This window comes from Boleophthalmus pectinirostris, unplaced genomic scaffold, assembly GCF_026225935.1.
Source record: "Boleophthalmus pectinirostris isolate CB_2022bp ecotype Guang Dong unplaced genomic scaffold, ASM2622593v1 HiC_scaffold_5, whole genome shotgun sequence".
In the NCBI taxonomy this organism is placed as follows: Eukaryota; Metazoa; Chordata; class Actinopteri; order Gobiiformes; family Gobiidae; genus Boleophthalmus; species Boleophthalmus pectinirostris.
In genome coordinates, this window is record NW_026571404.1 from 7,213,202 (window position 1) to 7,228,365 (window position 15,164).

The 15,164-nt window shown below is 39.3% G+C and overlaps 1 protein-coding gene across 1 annotated transcript; it reads right to left on the reverse strand.

Moving 5' to 3' along the window:
- Nucleotides 1–2,304: 2,304 nt before the first annotated feature.
- On the reverse strand, nucleotides 2,305–3,249 carry LOC110161363 (homeobox protein vent1-like). The gene is made up of 3 exons (XM_020926098.2): nucleotides 3,003–3,249; nucleotides 2,676–2,911; nucleotides 2,305–2,562 (listed from the first exon to the last, which is right to left on the reverse strand). Exons 1-3 carry the CDS (start codon nucleotides 3,247–3,249, stop codon nucleotides 2,305–2,307), a joined length of 741 nt encoding a protein of 246 aa, XP_020781757.2.
- Between the last annotated feature and the right edge of the window lie 11,915 nt (nucleotides 3,250–15,164).

Consider the following 15,164-nt stretch of genomic DNA (forward strand, 5'->3'; position numbering starts at 1 on the left):
AAATTCCTGTATACAGAGAGAAGCCTGTAAGTACACTAATAACTGCTTCTTGTTAACACTACAAAGCCCGACGCTGTGGCTGATCCTCCTGACTATCTCCCGCTCTGATCACATCACAGAGCTCCACCTGAGGCTCGATCCAGACCGGGGACAGTGCGCACACAAAGACCCAGACTGCGTGGAGCCAGGCCGGAGAACCCCCCGCGGCCCAAGTGTAAACTCATCACTGATCGACTTAATTAGGACTAATTGTTGTCCGTTAGGCCGCGTTTGAAGTGAGCGAGAGGGAGGGGAGGACAAACAAGGCACTTGAAAAGCCCAGCGCACGGATGGGACGCGGCTGCGCTCTGTCTGCGCGCTCTCGTCGTGATAGTTTAGTGATAATCTTAATATGATCCGAGAAAACAGTGGGATCAATGCGAAATCCATACAGTGATCCGTGATAAGAGATTTCAGAAGTGCACCTTTATTTTTATTTGTATTGAATCGCTTTTGTTGATCCAGATCGGCGTGCGTAAAAGTCCCTGTCTCCACCGGCTGTAAGTTGAAGACGTGAAGAAGTTCAGCCTCATGCAAATCTGACTTCATTCATTTGAAACGACCAGTATTTTCTTTCACTATCATATTAATTCTGCAGCTTTTGAGCAAACGAGCAAAATAAGGTCCTAAGATAAGTACTATGAACTGCACATGCGCGCCAAGACCGCGGTTGAATTGGTTTGATGTTGGATATTCGACACATTCAAAGACATTTAACAAAACAGTAATTAATAAAAATAAAAAATAAAAAAATCATACTATGAGCTGATTTGATGCATATTTGTGAATTCAACACTCATTTAACTTGTGATGTATATTTAATTAGTCCAATGAGATCCATTTGGTCTTCCGATATTTTATGTTATTAGGTTCTTTTTGCAGACCAAGAGTTTTGTTTTGCTCACTAGCGGTCAGGTCTGAAACAACAGGTATGAAACAAAATTCTAGGTCTGAAAAAAGAACCTAATGACATAATTAATTAATTAATTAATTAATCATTGCAATTAAATAGCACCTTTCAAAATACAGTTTTATCTGCAGACTGAACAAATCGGACAATGAAATAATAATGTCACTCACAAATTCATTGTGAGTGCAATAAGATCTAAGTCCAACATGTGGAGACACTGGTGTGGTTGTCTTTTAAAAACATAAATGTTTATTGTTTTGTAATGTCACTGTCCTTGTCTGTTTTAAAAATGGACCATGAGTCTGGAATAAAGATGATGATGATGATAATACCCAAAGCGCTTTACAATTCATTGTTCATTCATTCCACACTTGGTGGTGGTAAGTTACTACTGTAGCCACAGCTGCCCTGACTGACGGAAGTGAGGCTGCCAATCAGTGCCATCTGCCCCTCTGACCATCACATGTTTTCTCTTCTTTCGAGATATGTAATGCTTCTTTCTTATTAAAATAAATGTTTAATATAGTAGTCATTGAATCCAGAACAAGCATAACATAAAATTATAACATTTTAAACTAGAAAAGCACTCAGAGAGCGCAGACCTCCGCCAAGGACTACCCCCATTTTTTCTGGATCAGATCCGGATCAGCCTTTGGAATATGAAAGAGGATCCCATTGTCCATCCCTGAGTCAAATTTCATGGGGTTTGGTCAATAATTAACTGAGATATTGAGAAACAAAATTTTTGGCCCCATTTACCACAATGTTAACAAAAATTTGAAAGTGATCCAGAATCCAGGATTTCTTCCGGATCACCCCCAAAATGAAATCACTTCTTCCTTTTCACATTTCCAACAAATCCTGAAAATTTCATCAAAATCGGTCCATAACTTTTTGAGTTATGTTGCTAACAGACAAACAAACAAACAAACAAACAGACAAACGCCGGCAAAACATAACCTCCTTGGCGGAGGTAATAAATAATGTCTCTATAGTCTATCTGTACCCGGTGGGCAGCTCTAATACATTTGGTCTGGCAGGCCAATTATAGTGCAGCCCAAGTTTGGCCCCGGGGCCTTAGTTTGACATGTCCGCTTTAGATATCACGTGATTATATAATAAAATAAATACAAGTGTTTTACTCCCTACCAGAGCATTTAGGTCACGTGACGATCTCAAACCAATGACACAAGTATCACATAGTTCACACTTAAGAACATTAAACTTTATTCAATTATAAATAGACTCTACAACTCTCTGTATGTACAAATATATTAAATACAAATATTTATATTGCACAGTCAAAGTTAAGTGTCTCTTTGGGAAATTGTCCATTATTTTGAAAGTTCTTTGGTTCAGTAGAAGTGTGGGTGTTGGATCATCATTGGCTGGTGGTGGTGGTGGTGGTGCTGCTGCTGCAGGCGGGGGACGGGCAGAGGGTAGAAGCCCGGGGCCGGAGAGGGCGTGGCCGTGTACGGGTGAGCGAAGTGCGGCCTCTGGTACTGCAGCGCCGGGGGGAACGCGTGAAGGAGCATGGGTGGGACCTGAGGGGTGAGATAGTCCTGGACCTCCCGTTTGAGCTTCATACGCCTGTTCTGGAACCACGTCCTCACCTGGGATAATGAGAGAAAACGTTAATAACCAAATCCATAAAGTCATTGCAATGCGTAAAGCGTGCGTAAAACGTGCGTAAAAGCTCTCCAAGCGCTTCTTTTGTGATTCTTACCTGCGTTTCTGTGAGGTTAAGCTTCTGAGCAGTCTTGACTCGCTCCCCCGCGTCCAGATACTTGTGTTTGAGGAAGATCTTCTCCAGTTTGTTGATCTGCTCCGGGGTGAACTTGGTGCGTACGCGGCGCTGGTTCTGTGCGTCTTTCTCGACTTCACCGACGTCATCCGAAGCTGAAAACTCTGAAGACGCCGCCTCGCTTTCGTAGCCTGAGGAATACTCGCTTGTTTCTGAAACTACAGACAGAAATGCTGGTTAAAACACTGGGAATGTGAAGAAAGTGTGCGAAATAGAAGAGTTGGACAGCTGAGCAGAAAGTAAACTTACTCGGCGAGGCGCAGGATGACCGGGGAGAGGAAAGGCCAGACTCACTGCAGATCTCTGAATCCACAAGCTTTGCAATTTTGGGTTTTGGCTGCAGGTATCCTCTCCCGTACGAAGGAGCAGACGGTTGCACCATGCAGGGGACGTGTGGTTTAAAAGTTTTATCTTCTTCGCTTTCCTCAGGCTGAGTCCGCGCCTCGTTGCCGTAGTGGCTTTGAGCGAGCCAGTCCACAGAGAAGAATTTGACCATGTTTGCGGTTGTAAATCCAGTAAAGCAAGAGTGAAGTGTCCTCCCCGGGCCTGTGCGTGGGGTTTTTATACCGTCCCAAGTGCCCCCCCCCCTGAGCGGCTCGTTTGCATATGTAAAGGGCGCGCTTGTTAACGCCTGATCGATCCCCACGAGCAGCTCTTAATGGCTCGTTATTGATGTCTTTACATATCCTGTGAGTGTGTGAAGCGCTGGCGCCACTGAGTCTGTGAGAACCGTCCCGAGCTCATGCATGTCTGGAGAGGAGAGGAGACGGGCCAGGCTGCAGATGTTGCTTTCATCTGGATGCGCTCGGCCTCTGCATCCAGGTGTGAGGCTCGCAAAACGGGCCCACGCAGAGAGCAGGGCGGAGTTTCGCTTTTATTTAGGGATTAACGGACACATATTACATCATTTTTCGGTTGTAATGCTGTTTCCTCATCAAAAATGTACCTGGTAGTTGTGGTTTGTTTCATTCACACAAGTTTATCGCACAAAATTTATTTAGGTCGAGTTCTTCTCTTTTCCGCATTGGAACTGAGCATGTTAATTCAAATTCAAGCAACATTCGATTTTGTTTCTCATTTTAAGTGCAAAAAGATTCTTATTTTAAGTCTAGCAAGATGTATTTTCATATTTTAACTACAAAAACTCTTAAATAATTTTACTTGTCAAGTGAAATCGACTCAAATCATGATAAAACGTTTTTAATTCAAGTCATCTTAACTTGTCTAGATTTTGTTTTCTGCAGTGCACATTCAACTTTTATCCAAATCATAATCTTATTTAGGATTATCTTTTGTCTACAGCTTTTTGGAAATCCTAAAAGTGCATGTTAAGATAAATACAGTGAAGTACAGATAGTTTTTTGTAACTCCAGGCACCTTCACTGGAATCAGCCCTGGAATTGCCTTTCTTTACTGAACTAAAAGTAAACAAACAAAACAAACAGAACAAAACTACCACTTCATGACATCACTGATTCATTTTCCAAATAATTTCCCTTGTGGATCAATAAAATGTCTTAGTTACAAGGTGGAAGAAAGCATTTTGAACTTAACAATAAAGGATTACTCAAAAATGTGAATGAAACAAAACACAAGAGACAGTTGTGTATAATATAGAACCTTTAGCATTTAAATAAAGTTTGAGCATGTCTTGTATTGTATTTGGTTTATTTAACGCGACTCAATATTTCTGTAAACGCTCCAGAGTCATCATTTTTCACCTGGACAGATGGTGTAAGCTATTTTGAAGACATAAGAGGCAGAGAAGTTCAATAGAGTTTAAGCATCTTTAACCCAGTGGTTTCACAAACATCTGGACAACTTGATTTTTAAATGTTTTGTTGGTAATTTTCCTGCAGTTTTAATAAGCAAAATGAAATGATGAAGTAGAACACATGTACTTATAAACAGGGATGTGACAGTGTGAATATGTTTTAAGCAAAATGGACAACTTGATTTTGAGACAAACAAAATGCAAGCTCATAAGAAGACACATACGAGGAACAAAGAAAGACCCACAGCAGATTTTAATGTTGAAATGAAAATAATTAGTTACAGAACCAGCTCCTCCCCAAACCCACTGATACTTCTGCCACTGGTGTATTTTTCCTGGAAGATAATGGTGCAATTTGACCAGTGAAACCAGTTTGATTGTTTAGCCAATAATCAGAGGGAAACGTCATTTAGATAGAACACAATTCAATCAATAGAAATCAATGTGTGTGATTATTTTACTCAAGCAAAGCAACTGTTATCTGCACGTTTTAAGCCTTTTGAAAATGAAAAGCTCAAGAACTTATGAAAGGAAGTATTCTCTGAGACAACACACAGCCCGTGTTTAAATACTAGTCCACTTTAGTCTTGGTGTAGATAGAAACAGTCGTCATGAAACACGTGATCACTGCTGTGGTCAATTTGACGTCAATTACGCAGCAAATAACGTTGTGAATGCATTTTGTTAACAGTTTCAGGCCGTATCCTTTAGCCAGTGTCAGTATTTTAAAGTGATGACTGTGGAGCGCAGGTAGGAGCAGGAGCCCCGCGGAGCCCTGGCGCCAGTGTCCCAGAGGCAGCGTTTGGCACCGCGCTTCAAACATTACAGATCAAAGGTATTACAGTGGCAACACAATTACGGCTGATTGTCGAGCCCTTCACATGCAAATCTGTTAAAACAAGCTGCGAGTGGAGCTGTGAAAACTGTCAGCGAGCAAACAGACCAGAGAAAAGGCCCAAATAATCCTCAAATGGACTGAAAGTTCGTCACACCTTTGCCCTCCGGGTGTCAAAGGCGTAATAAAACATTAATATCTTTTTTGTTAACATGAGGAGGGGTGAGCCGCAGAAATGGCCAGGTAACCACAGACAGACAGGGCCCCTCCCTCCAATGAGCGCTCCCAGCATGCAGCGGAGCCGGGACAATGGCGCTAAACTGATCGTTTAGTTTTATGACAATGCAGATAAGAGCGCAGCGCTGCGCTTGTGTCCTTATCGCTGCGGCGGCTCTATAGAGACCGGAGCCCTGCAGCCTCGGCTCCATTTATCTGCGCCGCTTTGAAGCTGCTCTGATCCCGTTTGATAAACAATACGAAGCGCCAGGGAAGTGCCCTCACACTGCGCCCATTTCCTCAGCGCGGCTCCTCCGTGCGCGCCGCGGAGAGACAACTGTATTCTGATTTGTGACGCAGCACGAGAGACAAGACACGACTCCATGAGAGACACATTCAGACTAGAAACTCATTTGTCTCCAGCCTTTTCGACGAGGGTACAGATTTACACATTCTAGTTAAGTCCCTTTAAGGTGTACAGTATCTTTTAGACCAAATACATGACATTTTGAAACAGGTTTTGGTTAGTTTCATAATTATAATGGCCAAGGTAAGATCAAGGTAAAGCTGGAGGTCAAATCTTCGAGCTAAGGTCCTGACCAAGACCAGTTCAAGGTCTGGAGACAAAACTGACAAAGCTCCTGACAAAACGCCCCAGTGTGATTGAACGATGGGTCAAATGTAGAGGACAGATTTTCCTACTGTAACAATAAAACATACACTACTGGTTAAAAGTTTTAGAGCACCACACTTTCTCCAGACCAGTATTCTAAACTTTTGATTCATGAAAGTGTCCACCTTTGGCAGATAGAACAGCTGAACACACTCGTGGCTCGTTCTTTTCACAACAGAAATCAAATATTCTTCAGAAAGTTCTTCCCAAGTCTGTTGCAGACGTTTCCATAAATGTGTGGCACTTGTAGGTTGCTTCACTCTTCTGTCCAGTTCATCCCAAACCAGCTCCATGGGGTTTAAGTCTGGACACTCCATGTTTTCAAGTTTTACCATCTTGTTCTTTTTTTCTGAGGTAGTTTTGGCAGAGCTTGGACTTGTGTTTCGTATCTTTTTTCTTTTTTCTTTAACTTCTGGCTGTTCAGATTTTACCTTTGTACCATTTCAAGCTCTTCATTGGACTTACACGACTTGAATTGCAATAAATAAGTGGAAAAATTACGGTGTTCTAAAACTTTTGACCAGTACTGTACATTAACCTTAAAGGGCCCATATTACCCCATTTTCTGGATTGTCTTGTGCTGTTGTTTCCTCGTCACAAACAGACCTGGAGTTTTGTTCTGTTTTGTTTCATTCACACATTCACCACTAAACAAAAGGTAAAGGGTCGTTGTTAACTTGGAAACTACCGCTTCATGACATCCCAAGGTGGAGGAGCATTTGGTGTTTTGGAGATGTAGACAGACTAATAAACCAGGATTTCTCAAACATGTGTGAATGAAACACAACTCCAAGTCTGTTTTTGATGAGGAAACAACATTATAACACGACTTGAAGCTCACAAGAGTTAGTCTACATCCACACCACAGCACTCCTGGATTTTATTTTACTTTATATTTTGTGGGTTGAAACGTGATGGATCAATAAATATTCACATCCACACGACAACGAAGCACTGAGCGAAAACAATGTAATACATGTGCCACGCCTGTATGTGGCGCTGTTAACAATGATAATATTATTTAATAATGCATATCTCATCACCGTTTTTTAAACTTAAAAGTACTTTAATCTATTTTTGATGTGTCCCAGAAATATAGCCGTTTTGTTTTGCAAAAGTTAAACATAAGTTTTTGTTTTTAGCCATAAGATTTGGACAGTGTTGGGAAAGTTACACCATGGTTTAGTCCTGGTTTAGTCCTGGTTTAATCCTGTTTTACTCCTGGTTTAATCCTGTTTTGGTCCTGGTTTAGACCGGATTTAGTCCTGGTTTAGTTTCCGGCAATGAGTGGAATTACTGTGGGGAAAAAAAAAGGGATATAGCAGGAAAATGCTGCAGTGTAATCCATTTATTTCAACAAAGTAACTGTAATCCAATTACCACTCATGGAAACAGTAACTGTAGCTGAATACAGTTACTCATAATTTGTACTCTGATTACATAACTCTGGTACATGTAATCTGTTACTCCCCAACACTGGATTTGGATGAGAATTATTAGAATAACTTGGTCTCAAAATCCAACAGTTTCATTATCCGTGTGTAATCTTTGTAATTGATCTGTGTGTGGAATCTGTGGTGTGTGTTGGTAAATATCGGCGTTAGCAGCGTGTCTCGGTTGCTGGGCGACAGGACCGGCTCCGTGGGCTACACCTGTCACATTTTGGCAAAGGTCTTGGGGTGAGTGGAGGCCAGTTCGAGGGCTGCAACCTTCGCTGGATCAGAGGACCCTGACGATGACGAGGTCGCGACGTCATCGTTTTCCAAAAGCTGTGGTTTGCTCGTCCAAACAACAACACAACACCAACGTTGTCCGATTTCTCCACTCTGGAATCTGTTCTCAAAAAACATAATTTTCACCCACCCAAAACTCCGGCTCTGTGTGGACGAAAGGCCAAAACTAATACAAACTTCACCGTTTACATAATTTCACGTTGTTGTTTTTTCCTCCCTCAGTTTAACATTTCACTGCAGCTCGGTTGAGTAGACAAACAACAGACAAATGAAATTTAAGACCTTTGTGAAAAAATAAGACTTGGACAACATAATTTAAGACTTTTTAAGGCCTTAATTTAGGGACATGAAATTTAAGACCTTTTTAAGACTTTTAAGACCCTGCGGATAACCTGAGTCCCAAGTCTGAGTCCATTTTATCAAGTCAAGTCTCAAGTCTGTGGTGGATACCTCTGCCACCACTCCATAGTGTCAGTATTATTTAATTTTCATTATTATTTACATTAAGTTAATTACACTACACATAATTTAATTCTGTTATTTAGACTTATGTTCTAATTTGAGTGCACACATTTTAGTTAATATAAGTCTAATTTACTTACACTTGTTCTTTTTGTTTTTTTGAGCACCGGACAGAGGACCCTGGGAGAGACCATCAGAACTCAGCAAAGGGGGGGAGCACTATTTAGTTTGTTTTACTAAGTTAATTTGTTTAGTTTGTGTTAAGGTCACATTATTATCACTTATTATTTTCTGTATTATAATTATTAGCTTTTTTGTTTACTTTGATTAAGTTATTGGTTTAGTTAGTTAATTAGTGTAATTCCTCCCTCTTGTGTTTAGCTTTAGTTGGTCCTCAGGTATTTAAACACACCTGTTCCTTTGTCTGGTTGGGTTCGTTTTGTTCTGTTCAGTTTGATTTTGAGTTACCCCAGTTGGGCCCAGCTTTTTTGTTAATAATTTGCCTAATTTGAGCCTTTGTTAAATTATATCTTTTTTTGGCTTTATTAAATTTAAACTTATTTTTATACCTTGTCTTTGCCTTCCTGTTTGGTCCACTACAAGTCCTAAAAATAGTGACTCAAGTCTGACTGGAGACCAAGTCATGACTTACAAGTCCCCACCTCTGGTTTGAGCAAACAAAAATATAAAAATAAAAACAACTAGAAACATTTAACAAAATTCTGTACAAATCTTAATCAGAATCTCTACATTTGAAGCTTTATAAGACCTCAAAATCCATGTGAAATACTTTTACTTTTTACTCTTAAAGTACATTTTTACAGATACTTTCATACTTTCTACTTAAGTCAAATTTCCATATGATACTTTTACTTTTACTTGAGTATGTATTCATTTTTTGCTCCAGTACTTAAGTAACAAAATTCAGAACTTTTTCCACCGCTGGTCCAGGTTTGCAGACTGGACTAAATCAAGCATGTATAGAATTTATTCAAGTTCACAAAAGCAAGAGTAAGCCAATAAAACTGTCAAAGCAACGAGCATATTTGGTATTTTTTGTCAGTAAAAACCATGGTAACGGTTTAACAACTACACTTGAATAGCCTTAAAGGGCTCATAGTCCCCGATTTTTGATCCATGTTATGTTGTTTCCTCATCAAAAACATACCTTTAGTTGTATGTTTTTTTGTCGTTTCATTCATGCACGTTTAACACTCCCTCAAAACACTCTGTTCCACCTTGTGATGTCATGGCCAAAACGAATACAAACTTCACGGTTTCAACCCAAAAACATTGTCGTGTGAACATCCCCTCAGTTTTGCTTAATACAGGATTTCTTTAAGACATATTAAAATAAATAATTTCACATTTCACCTCACTGAGTTCTCATCCATAGTTTAAAAACATCTGTTAGAGTCGTTGTTACATCAGATTTCACTCTCAGTCAGCCTTGGGTCATTTTTATCTCTTACCAACTGTTGCACCAACTTCTTACCCATGTGAATTTCGCTCACAAACATCGAAAAACCAAGGTCTTAGTGCAAAAATATTCTGCTGTTCCCAATACCTTGACTTCAATTTATGTCATTTTTAAACACAAACACAGCAAGTTTTCAGTTTCATTTTGTTATCTGTATGTTTTCCTCGAATACTAAAACTAAAAATGTTGTTATTTTTCTTCGGCATAACCCAGATTTCAACCCACAACAGCTTTCGAAAACGACACAGAATAACAGGCTCCGACGATACACGGGCTTAGAAAATCTCATTTATTTGGCTAAATTAAGCAAATCTTCATAGCACGTCACATCGCATCTCCACGGAGCCCCTCGCAGCGCCCGGCCGCGGAGGAGAGCGGGCGCCAGATAGAAAAATACACAGCGACTTGAGCATCGTTTCTCAAATAACATTTTACACATTGTCATCTCATTATGTTATATCAGTTTTCCTATAATAGCGAGCTTCGGCCCTGACACAATGGACCCGTCACTGTGGCCGATTGATAACAAATGCAATTACTTCACATTGTTCGCTAAAATGAAATCATTATAAGATATCAATTTAGTAGTCTGGCAACGCATCAGATTCTGGCTACGGAAAACAACAACAGCTGTGCCTCAAATTGAACGAAACAATGAACCATAAAGTGTAGCAAGAGCTGAAGCTGGTCCAACCGGTCCAGACCAGGAAAGGAGAAGTAGTAAAGTACTGCACCTAAGTAAAAAATGTAGGTATTTGTACTAAAATGGATACTTTACTTTACTTTGAGAGCAGGTATTTCAGGCTTTCTACTCCACTACATGTTTGAAAAGGACTAAAAAGTAAAAGTATTTTTGTTTTTATGATTGTTTGAGGCCTCCTGAAAAGGCTGAGGGTTTATTTTTTTAACACATTTGCATTTTGAGCAACAAAAATATACAAATAAAAACAAATTACTGATTCAGTTGTGATTCAGTACAAATCTTAATCAAAATCACTACATTTGAAGCTTTGTAAGACCTCAAAACCTGCGTGAAATACTTTTATTTTTTACTCTTAAAGTACGATTTTACAGGTGCTTTAATACTTTCTACTTAAGTCAAAGTTTAATGTGATACTTTGACTTTTACTTGAGTATTTTCCTGTTCTTTTTGCTCCGGTATCTGTACCTTCTTTTACTTAAATAACAAAATTCAGAACTTGAGCCAGAGGTGGGACCAAGTCGTTGTTTTGCGAGTCTCAAGTAAGTCTCGATTCTTCGACCTCAAGTCCGAGTCAAGTCCCAAGTCAAATACAAGCAAGTCCAAGTCGAGTCTCCAGTCACTGACCCGTAAGTCCAAGTCAAATCCAAGTCGTCTGCTTAGATTTTTGCAAGTTATATGAATTTTAAGATAAATTGTACTTACAAAAACATAGTATATTTATATATGAGTATTTATAGAGTATATAAAAGTCTAGAAATGCTAATGTTTCCTTTTTAAAAGTCTTGACAAGATCTTAGAGAGAATCATTATGGTCAGAATAGAATGAATTAAGATTTAAAAATACTTCTCAAGTCCCAAGTCATTGACCTTCAAGTTCAAGTCAAGTCCCAGGGTTAAAGGTTGTATAGAGGATTTTTTAAGGGAAGAGAAATACAGCGACAGGCCTTTTACAAATGTTGTGCATGCGTGACACCAGCTTCCTCCTCCGCACCTCACTAAAAACATCTCCTCCCGCTTCCTAACTCTAGAAATCACGTTTGTTTACAGCCAGTGTTAAAGTGACCTGTCTAGAAATAATTCAGTGACCGACACGTGAGTATTTAGACCCTTAGTCGGCTTCAGTCGTGCAATCGTTGGAAGGAATCTCCAAGAATCACCTCAGTTTGGCTTCGCTCCCCTCCTCTTCTTCTTTCAGCGACCTCAAAAACGGACTTTCTTTTGCGGCGAACCGGTCGTGAATTCTCGTCCGCCATTGAAACAAACTTTGTGCGAATTGCGAGGAAGCGGCAGTTTGAAAAAGCCTCTAAGAACCGCTGCATAAACCACGTAATCCCAGCGCGTCGGCGAGTCAGTTACACTAGAAACATAATGGAGTTTGACTGACAACCTAACAGCCAATAGATAAAGAGGGGGCCTCGTTATCTATTGGCTGATGTTTATCTGGCCCCACCATGTCCACAGTTGATAGATTTTCATTCTTTTTGTTTTGGTCATCATAATTACAAGGCTGCTGCGTCTCTGTAATGGTATTTTAAACTTTCATTGACAATTTGAAACAAAAAAAAATCCTCCATACAACCTTTAACTTCCCCAAACTCAAGACTTTTTAAACACCACTTAAATGAAAATTAAGACCAACATTGCACCCATTATGCAGGCGGAAAACACCAGATCCAGTTCTAATAATGACCAACCAACTATCGGACTATATCTAGAATCTAAGAGCCACTGTGGATTAAACCTACACTTCCCCATGATCCATCCAACGTCTTCCTCCACTCTACTGGTTGTTTACTCATTGCTGCTACGCCAGAAACCAAAGTTTTAACATCGCACTGCAGCAGAAATTTAAGAACATGAAATTTAAGACCTTTTTAAGACTATTAAGACCCCGCGGCTGCCCTGAGTCCCAAGTCTGAGTCCATTTTATCAAGTCAAGTCTCAAGTCCTAAAAATAGTGACTCAAGTCTGACTCAAGTCCAAGTCATGACTCACAAGTCCCCACCTCTGGTTTGAGCAAACAAAATATACAAAGAAAAACAACTAGAAACAAAGTACTGATTCAGATGTTTTGACTGAAAAAATAAAAATAAAATCTGTACAAATCTTAATCAAAATCACTGCATTTGAAGATTTATAAGATCAAAAAATCCGCGTGAAATACTTTTACTTTTTACTCTTAAAGTACATTTTTACAGGTACTTTAATACTTTCTACTTAAGTCAAATTTCCATGTGATACTTTTACTTTTACTTGGGTATTTTTTCTTTTTCTTGCTCCAGTATCTCCAGGTTTGCAGGCTGGACTAAATCATGCATGTATACAATTTATTCAAGTTCACAAAAGCAAGAGTAAGCCAATAAAACTGTCAAAGCAAAGAGCATATTTGCTGTTTGTTGTTGTTAAAAACCATGGCAACGGTTTAACAACTACACTTGAATAGCCTTAAATACGCGATTTTTGATCTACGTTATGTCATTTCCTCATCAAAAATATAAACAAGAGTTGTGTGAGTTTTTGTTGTTTCATTCACACGTTTAACACTCACTCAAAACACTCTGTTCCACTTTGTGATGTCATGTGGTAATACAGGAAGTGCTCCACTGTCTTTTATGGTTTTTTTATGTCTTTATTTTTAACCACACCTCAGTTTCTTGTATTTATATCTTAGTATGCAATATCTGCCTCAATTTAAGTTTATGTTTATAGTAAAATAAATCATCGTATCGCCGTATCAGAGACATGTCGTTTCTGTATCTGCAATCCACAGCTTTGAGCATATATTTATGTTTTACGCAAATAAAACTTAAAACCACAGGGCTCTTTTGCATAAACTGAGCGCTAAAAAACATCTCACTATTGTGTCGCTGATGCGGTTCAGCTTCTGTCGGACTAAAGGACACGACTCAGTGGAATATGAGTGTTTTTTCTGTGACAGAGGGATGTTCTGCTGATGGTGAGTCTGTCCTGTGTTTCTATCGTGTTGGAGATGGTTCATGTTAAACTTTTCAGAGATTATACGTCTGCAGGTTGTGCACATAGACCGTATTTAGGAATGGACATATATTTTAGCCTCTTAGCGTTTTGGCTGTGAATTACTTTTCGGCGCATAAACCTACATCAGTGTATCAGCGTTTTCAGGCGTCCACACAGTGCTGGATCAGATGAATTCGTGGGAGCTGGCGGCACCAGATCGTTCCGTCTCTGGAGCCGTTTTCAGTCGGTTTAATGTGAACGAACACTGCATCCACATAGAAAATGACTCGAATGCGTACTAGTGTGGATGGGGCCTAAGTTTACATGTATATCAACTTTGTTTTTGTTTCGTTTTGGCTTTAAATTATGTATGTATGTGTGTATGTGTATATATGCAGTGTTGGGGAGTAACAGATTACATGTACCGGAGTTACGTAATCAGAGTACAAATTATGAGTAACTGTATTCAGTTACAGTTACTGTTTCAGTGAGTGGTAATTGGATTACAGTTACTTTGTTGAAATAAATGGATTACACGGCGGTATTTTCCAGTTTTTTTACGTAATTCCACTCATTGCCGGAAACTAAATCAGGTCTAAACTAGAGCTAAACCAGGACAAAAACAGGACTAAAACTAGGTCTAAACTAGACCTAAACTAGATCTAAACCAGGTCTAAACCAGGATTTAACAGGACTAAATGCTACACGGACGTGTCTCTTCTTCTATCAATAATATTTTTAATATGGTTAAGTAAAGTCTGGGCTTTTCATTGTCTTTTAGCAAACAAAACATCTTATCTTATCTTATCTTACTATATCCGAGTCTTTGCTTCTCTACAGCAAATCAAGTAATCCAAAGTATTCAGATTAAGTTACTCACTTTAAATAATTTAATGGATTACGTTACAAACTACATTCTGGGGTATGTAATCTGTAATCTGTAGGGGAATACATTTTAAAAGTAACTTTCCCAACACTGTATATATGTATGTGTAAGTATATACATGTATTTCTCTCCATTTTCCAACTTTCCATATCTGCCATAACTGTGAACTGGACTTTGCATTGATGCACAATAATCCCATCTGCACTTTATAATGTATCTACTTTTGCAGTTTTGTCAAGTTGTTGGGTTTCTGTCCTTTTAAACATCATAAACCTTCAGTACTGAGTCATTTGGATCATTTCAGCCCTGGAGTTTCCAACCTCTGCTGAACGAAAGCTGAAACGAAGCTGTTGTAGCTTGTAAACTACCACTGCATGACATCACAATGTTGAACAGAGCGTTTCGAGCTTTGACGACATGCGTGGATGAAACAAAACACAACACAAACACAAATCCAGGCATGTTTTTGAGGAAGAAACAGGCTTAAAGTTCACAAGAATCAATTTTATGCATTACAGGACCTTTGTGATACCAAAATAAATATAGCAAAAGAAAGAAACAGGTTTATATTGTGATTTCTTTTTTTCAGATGAATAGATCCAGCTGTAGTTAGAATTCACGTCCCATTTTGACTTGTCAGCTTGTTTTGGTTCCACTGTTTTGGTTCCTGGAG

What these genes read in the sequence shown, in the direction of transcription:
- LOC110161363 (XM_020926098.2), bottom strand. Translation starts at nt 3,249, where the DNA reads ATGGTCAAATTCTTCTCTGTGGACTGGCTCGCTCAAAGCCACTACGGC. An exon ending in GTCATCCTGCGCCTCGCCGA is followed by an intron (nt 2,912 to 3,002) that starts GTAAGTTTACTT and finishes TTCTGTCTGTAG; the next exon opens with TTTCAGAAACAAGCGAGTAT. An exon ending in TTAACCTCACAGAAACGCAG is followed by an intron (nt 2,563 to 2,675) that starts GTAAGAATCACA and finishes TCATTATCCCAG; the next exon opens with GTGAGGACGTGGTTCCAGAA.